Consider the following 25,266-nt stretch of genomic DNA (forward strand, 5'->3'; position numbering starts at 1 on the left):
AATTGTCTTGGCACTGTATTTATATGCGGTCAATAAATGTATACCATAAATGTCTTCTCTTTCTGTCATATGGAATAGTTTTAAATCATTTCTGAACATATATTATTTGTGATATGTCATGAGATAGAATACATGTTTATCGGATAATTGCAAATGGGAAAGATATAATAAGCTTATTTTAGGTGTAAATGTTAGATTTTTCATTTTATCAAAATCATTACCATCTACTTAATTTCATTTTGAATGGCTATTTTGTAAATAAGCCCAATATATAATATGTCTATCAGATGATTATAAATCAATTAACCTTTATTGAAGAAAAAACCACAACAGCCTCTAATTTGACTGCGTACTGATTTCAGAGTTTTACAGTAAAACTATTGCTATCGTCGTGAACTTTTTCACTAATAGACTCAAGACGGGGTGTTGGGAGGTCATAGATATTTAGCAAGAATTTTGTAAAGCATTTTTTAATATTTTCAAAGTTTTATGTATATTAGTTTTAAAAATTTACGCGGCAAAATTAATGCATGTTTTGTTGGGTTATGTCTAGACTAAGACTAATAGTACATTTCTTTGACGACAAAAAAATAGTTGCAGGAGTTGTCTCCCTTGACACTATTGCCAAGGCTATTTTTTAGGCTAATTATTGATAAGAATAGGTAGTAGAAAAATATGTGAACCGAAACGATACACACTAATACACTATGCCAATAAAATCTACGTGACTAGAATAGCTACGACGGCGACTCGAGGATTGTTCTGTTTTCACTCGACAATTATTGTTGATGGGGATGTTTTGCTTGGAATCTTTATTTTACCAAAAAATAAAAAAATATTGTTGATGATTCAAAATACAGAAGACGACAGAGAGAAAATTACATACTAGTATGTGATATAACAATTATAAAGGACAGTTTTCTCAAAAAAAAAAAACAATTATAAAGGACAGTTGACAAAAGAAAAAGACCAATAATGTAAGAACAATGGACCCAGCTCTTATCAATGGCCGACCCCATTATTATTTTCCTTTCTCATACACGTCCACTGATTTCATTTTGGTTCAATAGCTAAAAACCAATATGATAACACTTACGAAAATCACATATATAATAAGATCCACTAAAGAACATCTTTCTAAGTCATCATCAACCTCTGCATCCCCCATATGGACATCACCTGTTTTGAATCTATCTGATCAAGTTTAGTCTTCCTCTAAAACAGCCATCTAACATTTCTTACCACTTGGTCGAAGCTCCCAATAATTAAAGCATGTATATTACCCTAAGTTATAGTAATTTCGATTTTACTATGTTATGGTGAGAGTTTTAAACCCAAAAAATTAGTCCTCCACAATCTTTTTTTTGTAACATAAACTAAAACATGTTAAATAGTATTGTTTCTGTGGTTGATATTTGAATTAGTATCTTTGAACTATTGTTTGACCATGTTGTGAGGTAACAGTTAGATGCATACCGACACCGGCTTATGATTACCCTGGGCTTATTCGCAAAGAAAAAGACGAAAAAGATTTTCATAATATCAACAAAAAGTACTGTAAATTGTATTTTTCTTGGATTCCATTAATATAATGGGACGAAATGTAATAATGATGAGACTGATCGTGAGAATGAAGCACAGCATATTCATATAAACGAAACCATATATAAAAATATCTAGCTATATAATGATTCACATGCAAGTACACTGTATACAAAAGAAAATATTTCCCTTTTTGCAAGAGCCAAGTGGTATATATATTCTCTTCTTATAGCTACATTATTTTTGTATTGTACAAGATGTGTTCAATTAAATGTTCAAAAAAAGATGAGTTCAATTAATTACCTATAAACAACAAGTTTTGCGACTAAATCAAGTATACATTTTCACTTTTTCCATTTTTAACGTACGCACCTCAACATTTTTGTTGTTTAATAATATGACATGAAATTCATGTGGCATTGTTATTTCGTTGAGAGGAGATGACTTGTGTGAGGCTGTAAATCCGCGAGACGTACCTTTACGCCCGTGCATGTCATAATCGACGTGTCACCGTACTGAAGATAAACAAATCTAATATTCTAATGCATCCATGAGGCCTTCTAGAAGACTATAATGTAATTTTTTTTTTATTTGTTTTTTGAAAAAGATTTTTTTTGGCAACGTTTTTTGAAAAAGATAATGTAACTTCTTCCCTCGCAACATTCTATATATATGTTAATACGTTCAAAGATATATCGGATGACGGTTGCGTCAGTGAACACGACTCACAACATTCAAACATTCTATAAGCTAATACATTTACAAACACGAGATGATATCTTAAAACTCTTAACAATTGAACATATGGACTATTCGTTGAAGAATTTGTTTGATAGTGCGTGCTCCATGCAGAATGGATATGAAGATGTAATTTAAATTATGATAAAGCTCATTATATGTTCAAAGATATATCGGTTGTCGGTTGCGTCAGTGAACACGACTCACTTTTTATTACAGTATCGTATACTAGTATTATCTGTCCTTGTAAAGCTTCTAGAATCCTGCTGGCTTTCTTACATTTAAAATAATTTTTCTTAATACAAAGGTAACTGGTCTTCCTGAACTTTATCAATATGGTTACGGATACTGTTTTTCGAGGTGATGCTAGTCCCTTATAACAATAATAAAAGAAAACTGATATGTAACTTAATTGGGAGTTGAATTATCGAACTAGTTCATTCATCGGTTACGCTATGTACCTCACGTAATTCAAAACTCTTACTCGATTAGAAGTCTTCCTATCGATCAATGATATCCACATATCAAGATTATGGAAATATGAAGAACAAAGATGTCATCATCTGCTCTTGACCATTTGCATCGCTATTTACTATGCTTGCATCAGGTGACACTGAAAGTCTGAAAGGGCGAATATAAACTATAGTAATCTAGTTAAAAAGCTATATTAGGTCAAGATACTTTTATACTTCAGTCTGGTAAAAGACTAAAACATATATGCGACAGTATCAACTGAGGAATATCATACAGTGAACTTTACCTAACTTAATTAACCTAAAAAAGTTACGTAAAGTTTGTTTTTACAAGGGCTTTCAGATTAAAAAACATACATGCAATATTTTTAAACCCAACACAGAGATCGGTTGGATGACGTTTCGGATCACCGGATCATCGGGCTCGACGTATAAACCACATGTTAATAAGTAAATTGATTTTATCATATAATAATATATTAGCTATTAAAACAAATATATATAAACTAAATTTAAGTATTTTCTAAATTTTCATAGAACATAAAATAATAGTTTGGATATTTATAAAATATTTAACTTTAGTTTTTATATTTTATTTTCATTTTACATATAATATATCAAAAAATAGTTTAAACTATCTAATTTTTGTAATAAATTAAGAGTTATGACATCTAACAAAAGATATCAAAATTTCAAAATTCATAAATATTTAATTTCTAATGTGGATGATAAAATTAAACTTCAAATTTAAAATAAATTAAAATATTAATAAATTATCGATAAAACAAAAATAAAATAACACCAAATCAAATCAAATTTGGTTCTCTTTATCATCGTTCACTTCATTTGTTTCAAGTAAAAACTATAAAAAATTACAAATAAAAATTATTTACATGTTTAACCACTTGTTCAACCGATATCAAATTCCAAGTTTTAGTGGATTCTTATGAATTTTACTAAATTTTTAAATATTATTTTTTCACAAAACCCAAACTAGATTTATCAATTCAACCACAAAATCGATAAACCTGGTGAACCAACACAAAATAATCTATGTTGTAACTTACAACATTTACTATTTTTTGTGTTTCCCCAGAAATATTAATATATACTCCATCTATTTCGCAATGAATTTTTTAGACTTTTCACTCATTTAAAAATAATTATTGTTGAACAATAAATATCTTATTCCTATAACTTTTACCTAATAATTTTAGCAAAAATTTCTCAAAACTATTTTTTTATTAAATTTGCATTAAAAGCTTAAAATTTGTGAAACCATTTTTTTCTCTTAAAATACTCATCTTCGTGGAACGAACAAGTATAATATATAAGTTTTAATCTAATCTAAACTATCGAGTACATGAAGCTGCTAAAATTGGAAAAGTATAAACCGAACCGTCGCGTAGTTTTAAACCACGACTCTGTCCTCCTCTTCTTTCCCTATATAAAGGCTCTGCCACCTTTGCGTAACTTCAAACTCACTCAAAAGTTAATTCACATCTCCTCGAGTGTGTTTTGTCTATCTTCTCCACACCGTACACTCATAACCAAACTCGCACACTATCTGTTTATCCTCTAACAAATACTATATATGGTAATGTCGAAAAAGAAAGCTGGTGAAGTTTCAAAAGGTTTGATTCCCGGTTTACCACCGGAGCTAGCTGTCGAGTGTCTGGTCAGAGCACCGTTCCAATCTCAACCCGCTATGAAATCCGTTTGCAGTTCTTGGCGAAGCTTGCTCTCTGGCTCTGACTCTTCTTGCTTCACCAGAGAGCGGAGGAGATGCGGCAAAGCAGAGCTTCTCCTCTGCTTAGTTCAACCGCTGAATCCAGCGTCTAAAGCGGTTGAAGAGACGTCCTCAGCGGAGGAGGTGTTAGTGTTACAGCAGCCGCGCGTTTCCGTGATGCCGCGGTTTGGTCTGAGCGTTTACAACGCGACGATGTCCACGTGGAACCTCGTCGCGTTTCCCGCGCATCACCAACGGATCCCGCTTTTCTGCGAGTGCGTCGCGGTTCAGGACGCCGGGAAGGTTATACTCGTCGGCGGGTGGGATCCGGAGACGCTACGGCCGGTTAAAGACGTCTACGTCCTCGAGCTCGCCGGAGGAGGAAGCGGGAGGAGGTGGAGGCGAGGAGCGCCTATGAACGAAGCTCGCTCCTTCTTCGCCTGCGCTTCCGTCGTCGGCTCGACGAAAGTGTACGTCGCCGGAGGTCACGACGAGCATAAGAACGCGTTGCGATCGGCGGAGGTGTACGACGTGGAGAAAGACGAGTGGTCGTCTCTCCCTCCGATGAGCGAAGGAAGAGACGAGTGTCAAGGACTCGAAATGGGCCCCAAAAAGCCCATTTAGACGGCCCATGTTCGGCCCACTCAGGATTCTGCGTTTTGAGCGGTTACGGAACAGAGTCTCAAGGGAGGTTCCGTACCGACGGAGAAGTTTACGACCCGGTTACGAACTCCTGGTCAAGAATCGAGAATGTCTGGCCGTACGTGGATAGTAGCCCTAGAGGCCGCATCGCAGGAGACGCCTCTAAGTTGTGGTGTTTCACAGACAGCGAGTTAGAAGAGAGTAAGAGACGGTGGGAGAGTGAAGACGATTCAAGAAAGTGGAAACTTGAGCTTGAGAGTATGCAGCTTCCGGTCACGGGAAGCTCGGTTTACGGAGGAAGCTTCGGAGGTGAAGCGGTGGTGATGATTGGCGGGGGGAGTGAGAGTGAAGGAGGAGTGATGATGAGGAAGATGTCGGAGAAATGGAGTCGTGTCCATGACATACCTTTTGGTTTCTCCACTCTTCCGTTCTCACATGCTTCAATCTATGTCTGAAGATGATAATGATGAATGAAACACAAAACTACTTTCGATGTTTTTTTAACTAAACGTGTTTTTAAAAGTACAACCTTGTCTTTGTGTGATCTGGTCTGAAGATTCTAAAGATAAAACATTGTACTTGTCTGAAGGAAAAGAATCGTAAAATGTTTTTTTCTTTTAAGAGTTTTGGATGATGATCAGAGCAATTGCCAGTCATCTTCTTCACGTTCTTCCTCTGTATCATCCTCCACAAACTCGCAGCTGCTGTGGTGGGTAACCAAGCTGTGGGATTGAGTCACCGTGAACAACGGAGCACCTTTTGATTCCTCAGCCAGTTTCGATGCTCGGAGACACAAGTCATCGAAGTCACATTTGTCGCGGCAATAGAATCCAAGAGCTAGTGATGGGTCAAGCGACTCCAAAGGAACGTAACGTAGGACACTGATTGCAGAGTAAAGACACACACTTAAAAAGAGAACTGGCCAAACGAATAGATAGATAGATAGAATGATGAAAAACTCACTTGCAATGATATGAGGACGTGTCAACAACAACATCTGGAGTTCCCTTGTTCACTGTGACTACCTACACACCGATACGTCTCAATCAGTAAAAAAACCAACATGCGACATGACATGACATCACATAGATGATTAATTAATTACCTGCTGAACATCATGCGGATCAAGGTAGAAACCATTGTCATCTTGAACACCAACTATGTAAGTCGAAGCACCTGGCTTCCCACCCAAAACTCCAAGGCTTTGAGGGAAAGCGAACGTGGCTTTGAGAGATGGAATGTACCTGGGGTTCACTCTGTCAAGACCGAGAACCAATGGGACCAAGAGCAGAAGCGGTGCCCACTCATCCTCTCCTCTAGAGAATTCCACACAAGATTTGGTCGCATCTTCTATACAGAGAACCGGAGCTCCACCTCTCTCCCCATCTTCGCTGCCAGAAACTATATGAATAGCCATAGGAAGCGAATCGGTTTGTTTTCTCTTCTTGCACGCTAACGACTCCCACGACCGGCAAATCGCATACGGTCCTACCCATGACCCGGCTGCGAGACCGTAAGACTCTCCCACTAGGATAAGATTGTGGATGGAGAAAGCTGAAGCCTCCGAATCACCAAAAGGTTCCAACGTCTCTAAGTAGTCCTGCTCAGGCTGCTGCATTTCCAAAACCAAAACAGGCAATGAGACTTCAGTTATTATAATGAATATAAGACTGAGCTAAACCTCGGATTTATTGATCCTCCAAGACCTCCCCAGTCTATGGAAAAGCAATGCCTGAGCAAACAACATCTGGCTGCTCCGTATCATGCAACCCCAGTTTACATCGCTGGTGTAGGTTGTGTCCTTAATAGGCTCAAAACCTGTAATAAAAATAAAAATGTGAATATTCTGCCAAAAAAAAAAAAACTTTATGTTGGCTTTGAGTTTGTACCTTTACGATATGTCATCAGTATTCTGGAAGAAAAATCTTGTTTCAGTTCAGCCACTACGCTGCCATCATCTGTTTCTTCCTTTGAGGGTTCGTCCTCAGATATTTTATAACAGACGCCCAAGAGCCAGACATCACTAGTAGTGCTCGGAAGACCAGTCCTGTTTGGTCCTAAAACACGATCGTGGAACCTCTTGATCGCACCACTCGCCATAGAGACTTTCTTTACAAGCGATGTCCAAGTAGCAGCGCAAACTTGCTTATGCCCCGAGGTTGAAGACTCCGACCGCAAGGTAAACTTGGACTTGTTATTATTATTATCGCTAGGTTCTGAATCTGACGAAACTAGAGATGTTTCGTGCTTTTCACTCTTGCTTGATGATGGTTGGGGAACAAACCTATCGGTTAAAGCCTTCATTTACCTAGACATGGAGCACCCATTGCAACGTGTCCGGGTCATAGAAGCAAACCTAAACCCCTAGGAACCTTATCTGAAACAATACACATAAAAGATATCAAAACACACTTACAAGTTCAAGCCAAGATGAGCTAACCAACTCTCAAAGACAGACATCATATCTTTAAGACATTCTGGTTCCATATGTCTATCAAGAGGGTTTAGGGTTCAATAGAGACATATACATATCCTCCTAATTGAATAAATTCTCAGAAAAAAATCACAAAATAGAGAGTAAAAATCGAGACTTTAAGACGCAATTGAAAACCGATCATGTAATCAAACACAAATTGGTAGAGAGCTAATATATATAGTAAACGATTTCATCATCTAATCTATTAGCTTAGGGAACTCTCACAAGTCACAATTCCGAATAACTAGCAGGAAGTAAAAGGATCACCTGAGAAGATCGATCAAACAAGCACCAACGAGGACAAGAAGAAAGAGAAGAAGATCGGTTTCGTGTTGTGTCTTCTTGCTTCTGAGTCCCGTCGAAGATACCTTTTACAACGGACAACTAAGGCGAACGTGTGTCTTGTCTCCTTTGGGACACAATCTGAGAATCTCTACTTGTTCAAGCTCTGATTAGAATTTTTGATAAGACCTTTATTTAATTTATTAATTAGTTTTCACATAAATCAGGGTTATCATTGTTACTCCAGGATTATTAAAAAGAAAGATTTGCGATTAATTTGTTTTGCATAAATCCTAGAAAAATAATTATAATATAGTTTTGCTATTTTAGGGTTTCCCGGGAATAATACAGTTGCACAATTGCAAAAAAATAAAATAAAAATAATTAGCAGCATATAAATAAATGTGATCACGACAGCGAGTCATGTAATTATCTAACAAATAACGCAACTATATTGCTACTGGGTTGGGCTTGCTTAAAAGCCCATCAAAGCCCAAGACGATCGGGTCAACAGTCGCGTTTCTCAATTGCTGAAATTTTACAGTTTTACCATTTTCAGAAGATACGCAATTATCAAAGTTGGTAGTAAATAAAAAAAAAAAAGAACTGCCGCTCTTTCTTCCTCGCTCGTCTTCTTCTACTTATCCTCCCCTCCAGATCCGCCATAGTCACATTCGTTCAACTTCAACAGGTGGCCCCCCACTTCAACACCAATCACACTTAACTTAACCAGAGTTTCGAAATTTCGAATCTTTCATCAACAGGAAGACGCGCAGGCATATCAAAGTTCAAATCTTGTTTTTACTCTCTGGTTTCAATCGAATCTCTAACTATGCCTGCCTCGAAGAAGGTTTGTTCCTTCGAAAAGAGTCTAATTTCTTCCTGTAATCTTAACTTATCTTTTTTTTCATAAATGTCTGAAATTTTGGAGATGCTTTAAAAAAAAAATCAGATTTCCGACAGGAACCCCATAGGACAAGTGTTCAACAAGCTGCTGAAGCAGATTGGTGAAGCAGAGGAGTTCGAGTTGCCTGATTGGTTGAACAAAGGCAAACCAACTCCTCCTTACATCTTCATCAAGCGCAGTATCCTTTTCTTAATTTTTTTTTTTTTTTAAAAAATTCAATTTTGGTTTGAGATTTGTTGAATCGTTGTAGCCTTAGCTTAGTTATAAAGATATATACTTGACGAAGAAAACCAAGAAGGGAGTTGAGGATGATGGAATATTCTGTTCTTGTTCCTTGTCCCCTGACTCTTCAACTGTGTGCGGTAGTAATTGCCATTGTGGGTATGTATGCCCTCAGTTACTTTCTTGGATTATGTAAAGAGCATTCACACCATGTTTTTTTTTTAAAGTATATTTCAACTTTTGTGTTAGGATGCTATTCTCAAGCTGTTCTTCCAGTTGCAAGTGTGGTAGCGAGTGCAAAAACAAGCCGTTCCAACACCGGTATGTCAAGAAGTTGAAGTTGGTTCAGGTAATTGTATATATAGTTTCCTTTAAAGACTTGTTGTTTGTTGTTTGTTTGTTGGGTTGTTATATCAGTTGTGTATTATTGTAGACTGAAAAATGCGGATCAGGGATTGTAGCAGAAGAAGAGATTGAACAAGGAGAGTTTATCATTGAGTACGTAGGAGAAGGTAATGATGTGATGACTCTTTGATGTTTTTTGTCTCTCTGGTGAATCTATTGTAACTGTCTTCTCTTTGGCTGGATATAGTTATAGATGATAAGACTTGTGAGGAAAGGCTTTGGAAGATGAAACACCATGGAGAGACGAATTTCTATCTGTGTGAGATAAACAGAGATATGGTGATTGATGCCACTCATAAGGGGAACAAGTCGAGATATATCAATCATAGTTGCAACCCCAATACGCAGATGCAGAAATGGTTTTTGTTTCTTGTCACCTTCATTTCTTATGCATGTTAGAGCATAGTCATCATTTGGTTATTCTATTTCATTCTATTAGGATCATTGATGGCGAGACAAGAATCGGCATTTTTGCAACCTGTGACATAAAGAAAGGAGAGCATCTGACTTATGACTATCAGTAAGTCATCAGTTTATGTTCGTCCCCATGTTTCTTAGCTTATGTTATCAATTTACGTTGTTTGAATAAAGTAAGAGTTTCATAATCTGTTGAGTAGTGACACTAATAGAAATAGAGCAGGTTTGTTCAGTTTGGTGCAGATCAAGACTGCCATTGTGGAGCCATAGGTTGCAGAAGGAAGCTTGGGGTGAAACCAAGCAAGCCTAAATTACCCTCTGACGAAGCTCTTCATGTAGTTGTATCTGAAGTAGCCCAGACCCTGCCTAAGGTGCTATATAGATCCTGTCTTTGCCATTGAATAGTTTTATAAGCCACTGAGATTTTGTGTGTTATGAGGTCTAGAGACTTAATTACTCCTTACTTTTTGGTTAGGTGCATCAAAATGGAGCTATACATGAACATGAAGAAGGTAAGTATTGTTCTTTTTTCTTCTTCTCTGTTTGCTAGACTAGCTTAGTATGTTTTGTATGTTTGTTTCTCCAGGAAAGTCATGGAACAAGCTTAAGCAAGGGGAGCCATGTCCTCGTAACTGCATTGGTGTGGTGGTCAGGCTATCTCGCACCAGGAGTGATAGGTATACTTCCACTTGCTTTTTTGACTTTCAGATTAGTTTACCGACTCATGATCTAATTGAGTTTCTTTTGCAGGTGTTTTGGCATCATTAGAAACTTTAGTGCGTTTACAAGAAAGCACGCGGTATGTATGTTTCCTTCCATCAAAGCCAATACTTGTTCACACCTTTAGCAAACGCATTCTTAATATAAGACCTCTGTTTATTTTTTTTGTTTAATCAATAACTGGTTCCAGATAATGTTTGAAGATGGTGTTACCGAGTTTATTGACATGTCCAAAGAAGAAGATTGGGAGATTCTATCTGACTAATAGTGTTCTAAGGTGATTTTATAACTCTTTGGTTGATTTCTAATTTTCTATCAACATAACATTAGAATTACCACTTACCATTAAAATAGTCCTTGCAGCTTTCTTCTTCTCTGCAGAATTCTTTGGAGCAAAAGTTGAACAAATCTGCCAGCCTTTAAAGTTTGATTTGGGGATTGGTGCAGTGACCTTGTTATGTTGCATCTAACAGAATGTAATGTTTGTAAGATTATACATAACCATATTTGTAATTTCTCCTTCTCCTTAATTTCCTCATTTTTCGTCAACATCTCAAAGATGATGAACGATGTCTTGCAAGAACTTTGTGGTGTATGTACCTGTACTGTACTGTACTGTACTGTACTGTTGTTGTAATCAAAGACTGTTCTACCTTCTACCCTTGCCTTCAAATACATGTCATTGACAGATTTTTTTTTTAAAAAACTGTATTACAATTAATGAGAAAGTCTGTGAGGTTTAATAACAGCTAATAGTTAGCACGTACAGCAAAAGCTATCTTCGTGCAACTGTGTCGGCGGCGCCGACAGAAGCCAAGTAAGACGGTTTGGAAAAGTCTAACCAGTTTCGTTTTTTGAGATTGAAACCAAAGACTTGCTTGCGTGGTACGTGGTGAAGTGAGTGGTTCTGCTACACCAACTTTAAAGCAGGGGGGTTGGCGAAAGACGGCGACACTACCACCTCGTAGTTGGTAATTAACTCATCTTGTCTGATTAAAAAAAGTAATATTTAAGAGTCAGTGAATCATACCTAACTTCTTGGGATCTCTGTTTACTATAAAGCGCAGTGAGCACACACAAGAAGCAGAACCTGTGAGCAGGGAACATGAAGGTGATAGACAAGATCCAGTCCCTAGCCGAAGAAGGCAAGACAGCCTTCTCCTTCGAGTTCTTCCCTCCCAAGACCGAAGATGGAGTCGACAATCTCTTCGAGCGTATGGACCGTATGGTCGCTTACGGTCCCACTTTCTGCGACATCACTTGGGGAGCTGGTGGATCCACTGCTGATCTCACGCTCGACATCGCTTCCAGGATGCAGAACGTTGTCTGTGTCGAGAGCATGATGCATCTCACTTGCACTAACATGCCTGTGGAGAAGATAGACCACGCGCTTGAGACGATTAGAGCCAATGGGATTCAGAACGTGCTTGCTCTTAGAGGTGATCCTCCTCATGGTCATGATAAGTTCGTTCAGGTTGAAGGAGGGTTTGGTTGCGCTTTGGATCTTGTGAATCATATTAGGAGCAAGTATGGTGATTACTTTGGGATCACTGTTGCTGGCTATCCAGGTAATGGTTACTCAGAACATAATCTTTGATCTTTGTGATTATGTTCTGAGCTAAAAGATTGGATCTTTAAATACAGAGGCTCATCCTGATGTTATTGGTGAGAATGGTCTTGCGTCAAATGAAGCTTACCAGAGTGATCTTGAGTACTTGAAGAGAAAGGTCTTGTTTTTTTTGCTACTATTTTCATAAATCTTTGTAAAGGTTTTGACTTTTTGAATCTGGAACAGGTTGATGCTGGAGCTGATCTGATTGTTACTCAGCTTTTCTATGATACTGATGTCTTCCTCAAGTTTGTGAATGACTGTCGGCAAATTGGGATTAAGTGTCCCATTGTTCCTGGGATTATGCCCATTAATAACTACAAGGGGTTCTTGCGTATGACTGGTTTCTGTAAAACCAAGGTATGTTTTGAGACAACTCTTACTATAAAATCAAGGTACTCATGCTAGTTTGATCAGCTGTGGTAGTCACATATTAGCTTCATTAACATATTGAATGATGATGGTGATAGTTACATAGATTCTAATGTTCTGCTTTATAATATAGATACCAGCTGAGGTGATGGCTGCCTTGGAGCCTATCCAGGACAATGAAGAAGCTGTGAAAGCCTATGGTATCCACCTTGGAACAGAGATGTGCAGAAAGATCTTGGCTCATGGAACAAAGTCTCTTCATCTCTACACATTGAACATGGAGAAATCAGCTCTTGCAATATTAATGGTTGGTCCTCATTTTCTATACTACCTGTTGTGATACTACTACTGGAGTATTCTATCCTAAACTATGGTGTTGATTTTGTAGAATCTTGGTATGATTGATGAGTCAAAAATCTCTCGTTCTTTACCGTGGAGACGTCCAGCAAATGTTTTCCGTACTAAGGAAGATGTGCGTCCCATTTTCTGGTAAACACACTTAGTTTCTTTCTCTTATCTTCTGATTATGCCTCTGCAGAGACTTGAAGAGTTATTCTAATTAATCTTTTGAAGGGCAAATCGTCCGAAGAGCTACATTTCTAGAACCAAGGGATGGGAGGACTTCCCACAAGGCCGGTGGGGTGATTCACGCAGTGCCTCATATGGTGCACTCACGGATCATCAGGTACTACCTCCTCTGTAACATGTTCTTGTGAGCTTCTTTACTGAACTTAATGCTTTTTGTTTTTTTTTCAGTTCTCACGCCCACGAGCACGTGACAAGAAGCTTCAGCAAGAATGGGTTGTCCCATTGAAAAGCGTTGAAGATATTCAGGAGGTAAAAAACATTTCTTCCATTCACCATTGCAACAACACTCAAGACACTTGCAATAAAAACACTGTCACGTGTAACAGAAATTCAAGGAGCTCTGCCTTGGAAACTTAAAAAGCAGTCCATGGTCTGAACTGTATGGGCTCCAGCCAGAGACAAAGATCATAAACGAGCAGCTGGTGAAAATCAACTCCAAAGGCTTCTTGACCATCAATAGCCAACCATCTGTCAACGCAGAGAGATCTGATTCCTCAACTGTTGGTGAGCTCTCAATAAGTTCCATCTGAAAATTTTTCGTCTCATAAACTAGTGTCTACTGACTCAAGACTCCTTTTTGCAGGATGGGGTGGTCCTGGTGGATACGTATACCAAAAGGCTTACCTAGAGTTCTTCTGCTCAAGGGAGAAGTTAGATGCAGTTGTTGAGAAATGCAAAGCTTTGCCATCTATAACTTACATAGCTGTCAACAAAGGAGACAACTGGGTGTCAAACACTGATCAGTCCGATGTGAATGCTGTTACTTGGGGAGTTTTCCCGGCTAAGGAGATCATTCAACCAACCATTGTGGATCCGGCTAGCTTCAAAGTGTGGAAAGATGAAGCGTTTGAGACTTGGTCAAGAAGCTGGTCTAACTTGTACCCTGAATCTGACCCTTCAAGAAACTTGCTCGAAGAGGTAAAAATTATCATTACAAAATAACTTAATTCGTGATTATGTTTTGTTTTTTTGACAATGGTTTATAAATGACCATATGGCGATTAATGCAGGTCAAGACCAGTTACTATTTGGTGAGTTTGGTTGAGAATGATTACATCAACGGTAACATATTCACAGTCTTTGCTGATCTTTGAGAAGAACATCTGTGTCCCACGGCTTTCATGATTTGGCTTTTGTAATGTCTCTTAAAATATTGGGAATATAGTTCTATATACATCATGTTGTCATCATTATCATGTTGATTTGCCAATAAAGTTTGTATTGCTAAAGAAAGCATCTGTCTCCCTACCTATGTGACGCAAAAGTTGCCTGAAACAAAGCTTTCATTAGTTCTAAAACCGGCCCGACCGATAATTGGTAGCATCATATTCACCTTAACGTCGAAAGAATTTGAAAATCATATAAAGTTGGAAACGACTAAATTTATTCTAAATTAGTATGATAAATTTTTGAATTAATTACATTTAGTCACTCTGAGCTTTATCCATATCAAGCCATAAAATGTATATGCAATGGTTCAGTCGTTCAGACATAACTTAAAAAAGAAAGAAAAAATGCATACAGAAAAAGTGGAAGATTTAAAATGCATAGAGAACAGTTTAATGGTCTCATCAGAAGGGTGAATGAGAAAAAATGCAAACTTGATGATGGACTCTAAGCAAAACTTGTTGGGTCTAGGCAATCCAGATATTGAACCGGATCCAAATCAAGATAAAAGACCCGTACCCATGTGTACAAAGAAGCACGTGTCTATAAAAGGGTGAAGCAAAACCGTACGTATTAGCTTTCTTGAGAGAGCTGCTGTTCATCTATAAAGTTTCAATTTTTTTGGTTGTTTTCTTCAGTGTCAAGATCAGTTTGAGCTCAAAATCTCGTTGCTGCTTCAATCAATTTCAGAATGTCGAGGATCCAGCAAATGATGTCGATCGTACTCAGCTACTCGGCATCGCCTGTTGTACTGACTAGTAGAGTTACGATGGGCAGGAATTCTTTTCTCCTGCGAGTGGGAAAAAAAAAGAAAGTTAAACAGGGTTCTTAAATTGCTCTAACTGGTTAGACATAAAAGAAAAAAAAAAGCAGATAGATGCTTACTTCTTGTGCATGTTTTTCATCACTTAGGATATGTGCCCTGAAATTATCAATTCTTTTGGTATCAAAGCAGCACAAATTGCAATAAAACATTGCGGTGCTGGAGCACTTGTGAAGAAGACTGTGCTTCTTAAGAGGACCTGCAGCAAGTAAGCTTTCCCAGAGCCACTCCGCAGAAGTAAGGAGGTATGACATTTTGTAAGGCCTAAACGAATAAGCCAGAAAAAGGTTGTAATTATTCTCTTGTAGTAGGTCGACAAGACCAGTTGAAATGATCTCCACACTATCCGATATGACCATCATTATAGCAGCTGTTTGAGGAGGATTATCATCATGCCAGTCCTTCACATCTTCATACATGTGTGTGTATTCGACACCTGTATCATCAATCAATAAAAGCATTTAAGTTAGGAGGGTAGAAATATTTAGGGCCAATAAAAAAAAAATATATATATATATATTCAGAGGACTAACCGCGAACGGTATGTGCAACATGGACACCAGTTGAAGAGAGAGCTTGTAAGGGAGTATGTTTATGGTCGCCATAGGCAGTGATAGAGACAGGACCATTGTAACCTAATTCCTTGAATGCCGCTTCTATACTCGGACGGACCAGACAAGCATCATAACCTTGGGGTATCGGACAGTCAAACATGTCCCACCACACCTGTATTTTAGCTGTCGCAAATTCAGGCGTCGCCTTGTAGTTTCTTCCCCAATCCTCCGTTACACGTAAGACCTTCTTGTACGCTGTGGTTACAGCCTCTTCCCGTGCGTGCTCATAACTTGAGAGATGCTTGGTGAATTTCTTAGGGCTTTGAAAATCGAAATTGCACGATTTGCAATAAAACTTGGCACCCTGAACAACAACAAGAGGTGGTGCGCTTCGTTTAATCTTTAGCAATTCTTTCCAGCACCACTCTTCACTTCTGGAGAGGATAATAAATGCTTCGGGCATAATTGAATAAGCCAGAAAAAGGTTATATAGCGTCCGTTGTTGTAGCCGGACCAGATCCCAAGACAAGTGATTTACCACCTGATCTGATATGATCATCATTGTAGCAGGAGGAGGATTCTCATCTCGCCACTCCACAATATCCCTATACATGAGGTGGTTTGTGCTTTCGGATCTGGTATGTGCTACAGAGACTCCAGTGGAAAAGAGCCCTTGCAGGATGTGAACTGGGGTTTGTGTTTGGTCGCCATATGCAGTGATGGAGACTGGACCAGAGTAGCCTTTTTCCTTCAACTCCCCTTCTATACTCTGTCGGATCCGACCAGCTTCATAACCCTCCGGAATCGGACAGTCCTTCATGTCCCACCACACCGCTATCTTAGCTGTAGCGTATTCAGCCCTCGCCTTCATCCTCATCCTGCCAAACCTTCTTTTTTTTTTAACTAATCACAACAGACACAACAAGTCCTCCTCCTTTCACAAGATCTCTCTCTCTTGATCTCTTTTATCTCTTATTGCTCTCGTCTTTCTTATTGATCGGATGATTTCTTCCTGCTGTATAAGTTCTCTTTATATAGTCACAACCTTGACCCTATCCTCTCGTAAAAGGATTATTTCCATTCTCACAAAACACGAGACCCTCTTTAACGTTTCCTTTTCTTGTTAAGAATTAACCGACAAAGCATGGTTTGGTCTTTCCTAAGTGAGCTAGAATTTGGGCCAGAAGTGTAATTGGGCCCATCTCTTCACTTTTTTTTGTTTTTTAATTTGCTATTCCTAAAAAAAAAGTATATATCAGAAGAAAAAAATTTAACTAACAAAAAAGAACATATGAAAAAAAAAAAAAAACAAAAAATAACATTTTAAAATAGTATAATTTAGGGGAAAAAAATGTTGATGTATTTTAAAATAGTATAATTTGGGGAAACACCGCGACAAGAAGACAAATTCAAGGCTGCGTTACACGGAATCGTTGTTTTGACTATGATTCCTGCTTCGGAAGCGGAAGCGGGATCGGAAGCGTCCGGAACCGTTTGGAATCGTGTTGGAATCACGATTCTAGAAAAGCTGAATATGGAAGCGCATGGGAAGCTATGATTCTGATTTGGAAGCGCATAATTAATTGAGTCGGAATCGTCCAACGATATAAAAGTACTTGACAAATACTCATACTTGTTGATAGATGAAATCTATGTACATAGTTTATCATGTGTGAAAAAGTAGTTTCAAAGGTGGAGAAGAAGCAATTAGGGTTTTCAAGTTACACGTGTTCTTTCAGTTATAACTTTTTTGAATTTTTGTTTTAATCAACATTAGGGATAAACAAATATGGATATTCTAATCTTATCGCTCACGGTCTAAATATATGAAACTACTTGAAAGAACACGTGTATGTAATTACATAATAATGTATGAAATTAACAACAGGAGAAACAAATGTTTGTTTGATAAAAAAACAATATAGTTTTGGTATTTTTTTCTTTTCTTGATAATATTTAATAATATTCTCATAATATATAAATATATCAAAACATTAACTTAAATATCAAAATTCATTTTAGTTTTTTATATACATATTATAACTCAAAACATTAAATTATTAACACTAAAGTGATATTTGTTTAGATTAATAATAGTAATTACATATATATATATATATATATACTAAAACGCTTCCAAAACGTTTCCGCTTCCTAAAAATTTATAAAATAACGATTCCGCGTTTCCAAACGCTTCCGCTTCCTCGTACCCGCTTCCGATTCCATGTAAGATAGATTCAAGGTCGGTTTGACACTAAAAAAAAAGACTAATTCATGTCTCGTTTGAATTACTTACCAACCAATCATGACGTCCATAGCTCGGTTACATCCTTCTAGTGTAAGTAATTCAAACGAGACATGAATTAGTCTAATATTTCAGATATTTTTATCTGATTGGTTGGTAAGTAATTCAAACGACAAGAACTTTTTTATCTAATATATTTATTTTTATAAATGAGAATTGGAAATGATAAACCATATATAATTTGTTTTGTTATTTTTGTATTATGTTTAATTTATTATGGATCCTTTTATTATAATTTTACCAACTATTTGATAAACTAATATAATGAAATAGGCTTTTATAATCCACAAAATAACACTAAGAATATTTTCCAGACATTGTCATCTAACATTTCTCATTGCAACTTTTAAAAAATGAACTACAAGAACCTTTTTGAATTAAAAACATTTTTAAAAATAAAAATAGGTCTTTATATGAAAATTAAGTTTTATAAATGAGAAAATTGGAAATGGTAAAAACCATACATAATTTGTTTTGTTGTTTTTGTATTATGTTTAATTTATTATGGACCTTTTATTATAGTTTTAACAAATATTTGATAAATTAATATAATAAAATAGCCTTTTATAATTCACAAAATAACACTAAAAAAATTTGTAGACCTATGGACCCATGGCAAATGCCTATGTTGCCATGGGTAAGAGCCGGCCCTGACTCGGATCATAAGGCTCATACCAGAGCGGGTTATGCATAATTCCTATTTGTCCATTTTTAATCTGCATAGATCACTACAACAAACAAATATAAAACTGGAAAGTGACTTGTGATCTTACTATTTATAGAAAATATACTTACATGGTCACATTTTCTAAACACTTGCACTGCTTCAGCGTGCGCTAGAAGCAAGTTATGGCTCATGATGTACGCTTCATACCCCGACATTCCGGCAACACTAGCTCCATTTACATACTTCGAGCATCGTCCTGGCGTTTTTCTCCCTGTGTCATAACCCGCAACACTGTACACCCATGGCTCATTCAATGTGCACCATAGATTCACTATATCCCCAAATCTCTCAAAGCAGAGACTTGCATAGTCTCTAAAGTCATCTCTATATTGACATATAACAAGAGTCTCACTTATATATATGTATATAATTCAAATATCTATAATCTGCTCGCTTAGAAAACCACCATATTCATCTTCAAGATTACTATCTGCCCCACTTACCATTTTATTAAATAAAAACAATTAAAACCACCAGAAATTCGTAAACCAGTTATATAAATAAAAATTAGTTTATATTTGATACTACTTATTTATATTTTAGTTATTATCAAATTTACTATTATTATTTTAAAATTTATATAATATTAAAATATAGTAAATCAAATTACTGAATCGAATTTGATCCGGTCAAACCGTAACTCCAAACATTAATCAGGCGTTAAATGTTTAATTAAAAATAACCACTATAAATAATAAATAATTTAATTACAAAACCTTTTCTGTCATCTTATTCTTTTCACGGACGAGAGAAACGTTACGTTGTGCTTGCTTGGTGAGCGTTACCCTTAACGGCTACTTTCTTCTCTTATTTGAAACCACCTGTCTTCGTTTTATTCCCCCTTTCTTCTTCTTCCTCTTCGTTTTAGGGTTACGAAATTTTATTCCAATCAGATTTGATTTTGCGATTCGATTTGTAAATGGAGGCGAGAACCGGCCGAGAGCACCCATCGACACCTGCAGCAATTGCCCCTGTGGCTGCGGCGGCTCCTCCTCCGCCGTCTACACGGCGTCCGAGGGTGAGAGAAGTCAGCTCGAGATTTATGTCTCCGGTTTCTTCATCTTCCTCCTCCTCCTCCTCAGCCGGAGATCTCCATCTATCTTCTCCCAGGCATCATCACCATCACCACAACCATAGATCCGTTTCCGTTCAGAAGTCGAGACGGCAGTTGAAACTAGCGGAAGGCGACGAGAACCATCGCCCTTCCGAGACGGCGCGTAGCCTGGACTCTCCGTTTCCTCTCCACCACGACGGAGGCAAAAACCACCACCAGAGCAACCGATCCAAGCCGCTGAAAGAGAACGGCCACCGTCTCGACACTCCGACGCTGCCGCCTCCGTCTAGATCTCGGCTGAACCAGCAGCGTCTGCTTACCTCCTCCGCCGCGGCTAGGCTTCTCAGGTTATCAGTCTCCTCCGCGGACGGCGAAGAAGAGAGCGACAACAGAGATAAACCGAACGGCTCAGATCCGTTGTTGCCAGCAAGGAGCCACGCGAAGAAGGCCAACAACAATCAAACCGCGTCGTCTCCTCTCCGTCGTTCCCTGAGTGCGTCCTGCGACGATCCGTCGTCGTTTCGAGACGCGAGGGCTTCGTTGTCGTCGTTGCCTCCTGTGGCACCTAACTCGAAGACTCAAGCCGATGCAAAGAAGCAGAAGAAGGTTTCAGGGCAGCAGGCTGATGCGCACTCTCTGAAACTGCTCCATAACCGCTACTTGCAGTGGAGATTCGCAAACGCAAACGCTGAGGTCAAAACGCAAGCTCAGAAAGCACAAGCTGAGGTCACTTTCTGATCTTTCCAACTCTGAGGAATCAAATGTTTTTATATTTTAGCTAAGTATATCTCGATGATTATTAGACAAGTCTGTTGGTTATAATTCAGTATGGATCTGACATTAACATCAGTTTCAGAAGTGAGTGTGTGTTCTGTTATGATGGTGGCGATCTTAAGGATAATGTAGACAGTCTAGACTCAATATTTATTACTGTTGAAACAGCATTATGTTTGGTAGATTTTGACATTAACACCAGTTGCACAGAAGTGAATGTGGTTTATGTCTCTGTCGTTGACGGTGAGTTCTTGTTCTTGCAGAGGATGTTTTACTCACTTGGTTTGAAAATGTCAGAGCTCTCTGACTCTGTACAGGAGAAACGCATAGAACTGCAGAGATTGTTGAGAGTGAAAGCTGTTCAGGAGATTGTGGAGTCTCAAGTAAGTTCGCTTATTAGACAATATTTTTTTTTACTCATTGAGAATTGTTGATTAATCTTTTGAAATCTATGCAGATTCCTTATTTGGAACAGTGGGCAACACTTGAAGATGAATATTCATCTTCACTTACAGAAACATCTGACGCGTTACGCAATGCTTCGTTGCGGCTCCCTCTCGATGCTGATATCAAGGTATATATTGTTCGGATCAACTATGATAAACATGTTCTCTATTTTTCATAACTTGTACTAACCACTTGAACTTTTGCTTCTCAAAATCAGGTTGAGACTAAGGAGTTAGCGGAAGTGGTTGCTGTGGCTTCAAAGTCTGTTGAAGGCATTGTACAAAACATAGGACATCTTTTGCCTAAGGTTAGAATACTACTCTACTATAATAAATTTGAATCGGGATTAACATTTTTGATGCATTTTGCAGACGCAAGAGATGGAGACTTTGATGTCTGAATTAGCAAGAGTAAGCAGTATAGAGAAGGCATCAGTACAAGACTGTGGAGTTACACTACTGAAGACACATTCAGCTCATGTATAAACCTGAAACATTGAACCTGACATAACCCTTTGTTCTTTTCAGTTGCTAAAGTTTAATAAATGTCTTCTTCTTATGCAGATTGAAGAATGTTATCTTAGGAGTCAGCTTATTCAACAACAACAGCACAAGAAGCGTGAACTTCAGTAGAGCAAAAGTTTTTTTTTTACATGGGGATTATATGTTCTGATCATTATATTGTAACCAGATTAATAAAGAAGTAATTGAACTGCTTTTAACCAAGCTAAACCGGATCCAACTGTTTTAAATTCTGTAGAAGCAGTGATTCTCGAGTATTCATTGGACTTAACCAACCTAAGCCGGATCCAATCAATTAGAGTTCTGTAGAAGAAATGAGATTCTAGTATTTGAATTAAGTTAACCAAGTTAACCTTAATTCTAGAATAGAAGAAGACTAAACGAAGCTAAACCGGAACCAATTAATTAATTTTGTAAAGTATCGCAAGAGGCCTACAGCAGGCCCATTAACTAATACGAGGCTTAAACTCACATCACGCGTATAAAAAAGGAACGGTTCTGATTCAATCTCAAATCCTTCATCATTGAGTCGGCGGAGGCGGAGCAAATCATTACAACCACCACGAGCTCGATTTCAATTCGAAACGAAAGACAAAAAAAAAAGTGAAGACAACACAAATCTGTTGAAGCGATAGAGAAAGAGAGGAGCAATCATGGGGATGAAATTTTTGAACAAGAAGGGATGGCATACGGGGAGTCTCCGTAACATCGAGAACGTGTGGAAGGCTGAGCAGAAACAAGAGGCCGAGCAGAAAAAGCTTGAGGAGCTTCGTCTCCAGCTCGTCCAGGAGAGGGAGCGTTCTGAGTTTCGCGCTCTTCAGGAACAAGCCGGTCTCATACCGTAAGTTTGTTTCTCCTTCTCTTCCCTCGATCCCAATCGATTTGGAATTGGATCTGACTTTGAAATTAGGGTTTAGGGATTAGAGTATTGTATCTTATGATTTGGTTGTTTGATTCGTTTAGTGACTGTAACTGAATCGATTTGGGTCGGATCTAATTTCGAAATTAGGGTTAGGGTTTAGACTTTGTAACTTATGACGATTCGCTTAATGATTGGTGAATTGAAGTTGTGGGTTATTCTAAAAATCGTTTTTTTTAATATTCTTGCAGGAGACAAGAGAGATTGGAGTTTCTGTATGATTCAGGATTAGCTGTAGGGAAAGGGAGTGCGAGTGGTTCAGGTGTGTCGTTTCAGAGAGAAGAGCAGCCTTTAGCCAATGCTGCTGAAGCTGGTAATAATGCTGGTGAGAAGCCAGATCCTTCGGCCCCTGGTGCGCTGTTTGAGGATAAGACTCCCTCTGCTAATGATTCTTGGAGGAAGCTTCACTCTGATCCTTTGCTTCTCATCAGGCAGCGCGAGCAAGAAGCTCTTGCCAGAATCAAGAACAACCCTGTCAAGATGGCTCTTATTCGAAAATCTGTAAGCTTTTACTTTACTTTTAGGGTTTTTGAAATTGACCTTGTTTATGTTTATGTTTTTTTTCCTCGTTTACCTTCTATATCTACTGACCTGTTGGAGAACTTTCTTGTTTATAGGTGGAGGAGAAGGGAAAGGGTAAAGATGGGGATGCAAAGGAGCACAAGAAAAAGCGTAAGCATCGTAAGCAATCCAGACACCATTCTGATTCAGGTGAAGATTCTGTTGAAGAGACTGGAAGAAAATCACGTCATTACAGAGCATCGGGGGATCATGACAAACTCTACGAGAGGGAAAGTCGTGATAAGCACTATGAAAGACGAAGGTCTGACTTAGAGGATGAGTCCAAAAGGAGAGGAGAAAGTCACGATAAGCACTACGAGAGACGGAGGTCAGAGTTGGATGATGAGTCCAAAAGAAGAGAAAGTCAAGATAAGCACTATGAGAGACGGAGGTCAGAGGTGGATGATGAGTCCAAAAGAAGAGAAAGCCGTAGAGAAGATCGACCCAGTGAGAAGTATAGGACCCACTCTCCTTACCGCGGCAGCCGTTTGGAAAGGGAAAATCTCAGGAGTTATGATCAAGAGGACAGAAAAAGGAAAACAGAGGACTTAAGCTATGTCAAGCCCCCCTCGAGAGAGGACAATGGATTCCAGAATAGACGCCGGAAGGGTGGCGGCTCTAAATTATCAGAGGAAGAGAGAGCTGCTAGATTTAAGCAAATGCAGATGGACGCAGAGGTGCATGAGGAGCAGAGATGGAGTAGGTTGAAGAAAGCTGATGAAACTGATGCAGTGGAAGCTAGTAAGAACAAAAACTCGTTAGGGAAAAGCTTTTTGGATGACGCTAATAAAAGTGTGTATGGAGTTGAGAAAGGTGGAAGCTCCACTATTGAAGAAAGTGTGCGTCGTAGAAGCTATTATTCACAGCGTGGAGCTGAAGCTGAAGGCAATGCTTTTCGGCGCTGAATGATAGATGCAAATATCATTCCATTACAACAGTGTCTCATTTTCGAAATGTAACAAATTGTACGTTTAAAAACAAATTCGTTTTGTATGTTCCGATACTTTTTTCTTTTGTTCAACATGTTTCTGATTCTAGTTGGATATGTTGAGCAATTTCTAGTCTAGGCATGATATTTCCATATGTAATAGTCTTAAGGCCCATGACGTAGCCTGACGATATGAGGGTGGTCCAGTCCACTTTATATGTGTGTAATAATAATAATAGCTAGTGGGAGGTTGAAATGTGGTAGGAGTTGATCCACACCCGTGAGGCCGTGACATGTAGTTAAGCACAATGCTCCAAGATTCCACTTTGGCACCTTTTCTAAAGACGAAGACACGCTTTCTTTTTGTCTTTTTAAATATTTAGTTTCTTTGTGCTATTTTTTGTCAACCTTTCAACTGAGAAGAAGGTTTTCCTTAAGAGATGTATTGTATTTGTAACTAAACTTTGACCATTTGAAATTTGACATTAAGGTCGTTGGTGTGTTATAAATTCAGAAATTAACATGGTTCTGATTTGTAGGTGGTAAGAAAACAGACAATTGATACATTTTTAAAAGAATAAAAAATTAGTTGGGTTGTTATGGATACAATTTTGCCGTGTGAGAATAAAAGATTAGGCCATTAGGGAGGGGGAGATAGATGCTTGCAAGAAGGTTTCAACTTTCACGTGTTGCCTAATTTTTAGAATGACGATTCTGAAATATCTATTTTTTAGAAAAAAAAATTCTGAAATATCAATTCTAGCGGTGCACATAAAATCTTTATATTTTTTTAAAAAATGGATGAATATTTCTGATGTAAAATTTTATGAAGTATGAATTCACAGCCAATAAATACAAATAAGTGTTTTGGCCAATAAGAATTGAATGGCATAGGACATGAGTCGGCTGTAAAACAAAAGATAATACAAAAGTAGGAAATGGAGATGTAACAGAATGGAAAAGGAAAGATGTTGAGTTGTAATCGAGATTTTAGTCGATCTATTGTCATTTTGTCTCCCTACTGTAATATTAACCGACACTTAGTGATTTAGTGGCTACCTTTTTTTTTTTTGACTTTACACTGTTTTTCACATTGTGGGTGCTCTTACTCCCAGTCCCACCCGATGACCACCGCCCTGTTTTCAAATCTTCACAACACAAATATAAGTATTTAACAAAGAATAGTGATCATATTGTAGTGGAACATTGCTCGAATAGTTGATTCAGTAATATACATATTAAAGATAACATACGTTGTTGTTTTTGTTTTGCTAATTACCGTTTCACTGTTGGTTTAAGGTTTAACTTAGTACTGCAGAAGTGTACAAATATAATGTATATGATGGATAAGATTTAAGGTTATG

The 25,266-nt window shown here is 38.0% G+C and overlaps 6 protein-coding genes and 1 pseudogene across 10 annotated transcripts; 5 read left to right on the forward strand and 2 right to left on the reverse strand.

Annotated features, from left to right (window-relative positions):
* The first annotated feature begins 4,238 nt into the window (after positions 1–4,238).
* LOC108813589 (F-box/kelch-repeat protein At2g44130-like) lies at positions 4,239–5,739 on the forward strand (annotated as a pseudogene).
* LOC108813590 (cysteine protease ATG4a) lies at positions 5,592–8,095 on the reverse strand. Of its 2 annotated transcripts, none has more exons than XM_056989157.1 (6): positions 7,868–8,095; positions 7,014–7,501; positions 6,806–6,942; positions 6,230–6,736; positions 6,088–6,149; positions 5,592–6,005 (listed from the first exon to the last, which is right to left on the reverse strand). In XM_056989157.1, the coding sequence occupies exons 2-6, from the start codon at positions 7,426–7,428 to the stop codon at positions 5,762–5,764; spliced, it is 1,365 nt and encodes a 454-aa protein (XP_056845137.1). In that variant the 5' UTR covers positions 7,429–7,501; positions 7,868–8,095; the 3' UTR covers positions 5,592–5,761. The 2 variants fall into 2 exon arrangements, with proteins under 2 accessions (XP_056845137.1, XP_056845138.1); XM_056989158.1 differs by having other exon boundaries at positions 6,230–6,733; positions 7,868–8,093.
* A 359-nt stretch (positions 8,096–8,454) lies between these two features.
* Positions 8,455–11,207, forward strand: LOC108832868 (histone-lysine N-methyltransferase ASHH3). 3 transcript variants are annotated; one of them, XM_018606324.2, is made up of 13 exons: positions 8,455–8,732; positions 8,835–8,967; positions 9,059–9,170; positions 9,261–9,360; positions 9,445–9,523; positions 9,604–9,775; positions 9,856–9,936; positions 10,057–10,204; positions 10,309–10,345; positions 10,420–10,510; positions 10,584–10,632; positions 10,744–10,830; positions 10,908–11,207. In XM_018606324.2, the coding sequence occupies exons 1-12, from the start codon at positions 8,715–8,717 to the stop codon at positions 10,816–10,818; spliced, it is 1,095 nt and encodes a 364-aa protein (XP_018461826.2). In that variant the 5' UTR covers positions 8,455–8,714; the 3' UTR covers positions 10,819–10,830; positions 10,908–11,207. The 3 variants fall into 3 exon arrangements, with proteins under 3 accessions (XP_018461826.2, XP_018461825.2, XP_056845139.1); XM_018606323.2 differs by having other exon boundaries at positions 10,917–11,207; XM_056989159.1 differs by having other exon boundaries at positions 10,935–11,207.
* Positions 11,208–11,322: 115 nt separating this feature from the next.
* LOC108832871 (methylenetetrahydrofolate reductase (NADH) 2) lies at positions 11,323–14,355 on the forward strand. Of its 2 annotated transcripts, none has more exons than XM_018606329.2 (11): positions 11,323–11,524; positions 11,616–12,121; positions 12,198–12,280; positions 12,349–12,522; positions 12,668–12,841; positions 12,923–13,023; positions 13,108–13,219; positions 13,291–13,371; positions 13,449–13,626; positions 13,706–14,040; positions 14,133–14,355. In XM_018606329.2, exons 2-11 carry the CDS (start codon positions 11,659–11,661, stop codon positions 14,214–14,216), a joined length of 1,785 nt encoding a protein of 594 aa, XP_018461831.1. In that variant the 5' UTR covers positions 11,323–11,524; positions 11,616–11,658; the 3' UTR covers positions 14,217–14,355. The 2 variants fall into 2 exon arrangements, with proteins under 2 accessions (XP_018461831.1, XP_018461830.1); XM_018606328.2 differs by having other exon boundaries at positions 11,621–12,121.
* A 214-nt stretch (positions 14,356–14,569) lies between these two features.
* Positions 14,570–16,752, reverse strand: LOC108832870 (uncharacterized). Its single transcript, XM_018606326.2, has 3 exons — positions 15,646–16,752; positions 15,175–15,548; positions 14,570–15,079 (listed from the first exon to the last, which is right to left on the reverse strand). The coding sequence occupies exons 1-3, from the start codon at positions 16,541–16,543 to the stop codon at positions 14,966–14,968; spliced, it is 1,386 nt and encodes a 461-aa protein (XP_018461828.2). The 5' UTR covers positions 16,544–16,752; the 3' UTR covers positions 14,570–14,965.
* Positions 16,753–19,453: 2,701 nt separating this feature from the next.
* LOC108812182 (protein ENDOSPERM DEFECTIVE 1) lies at positions 19,454–21,707 on the forward strand. Its single transcript, XM_018584367.2, has 6 exons — positions 19,454–20,478; positions 20,790–20,909; positions 20,984–21,100; positions 21,191–21,280; positions 21,345–21,452; positions 21,537–21,707. Exons 1-6 carry the CDS (start codon positions 19,618–19,620, stop codon positions 21,603–21,605), a joined length of 1,365 nt encoding a protein of 454 aa, XP_018439869.2. The 5' UTR covers positions 19,454–19,617; the 3' UTR covers positions 21,606–21,707.
* Positions 21,708–22,012: 305 nt separating this feature from the next.
* LOC108812183 (uncharacterized) lies at positions 22,013–24,017 on the forward strand. Its single transcript, XM_018584369.2, has 3 exons — positions 22,013–22,335; positions 22,605–22,914; positions 23,031–24,017. The coding sequence occupies exons 1-3, from the start codon at positions 22,148–22,150 to the stop codon at positions 23,877–23,879; spliced, it is 1,347 nt and encodes a 448-aa protein (XP_018439871.2). The 5' UTR covers positions 22,013–22,147; the 3' UTR covers positions 23,880–24,017.
* The last annotated feature ends 1,249 nt before the right edge of the window (positions 24,018–25,266 follow it).

The sequence above is a fragment of the Raphanus sativus genome, chromosome 6 (genome assembly GCF_000801105.2).
Source record: "Raphanus sativus cultivar WK10039 chromosome 6, ASM80110v3, whole genome shotgun sequence".
NCBI classification, from domain to species: Eukaryota; Viridiplantae; Streptophyta; class Magnoliopsida; order Brassicales; family Brassicaceae; genus Raphanus; species Raphanus sativus.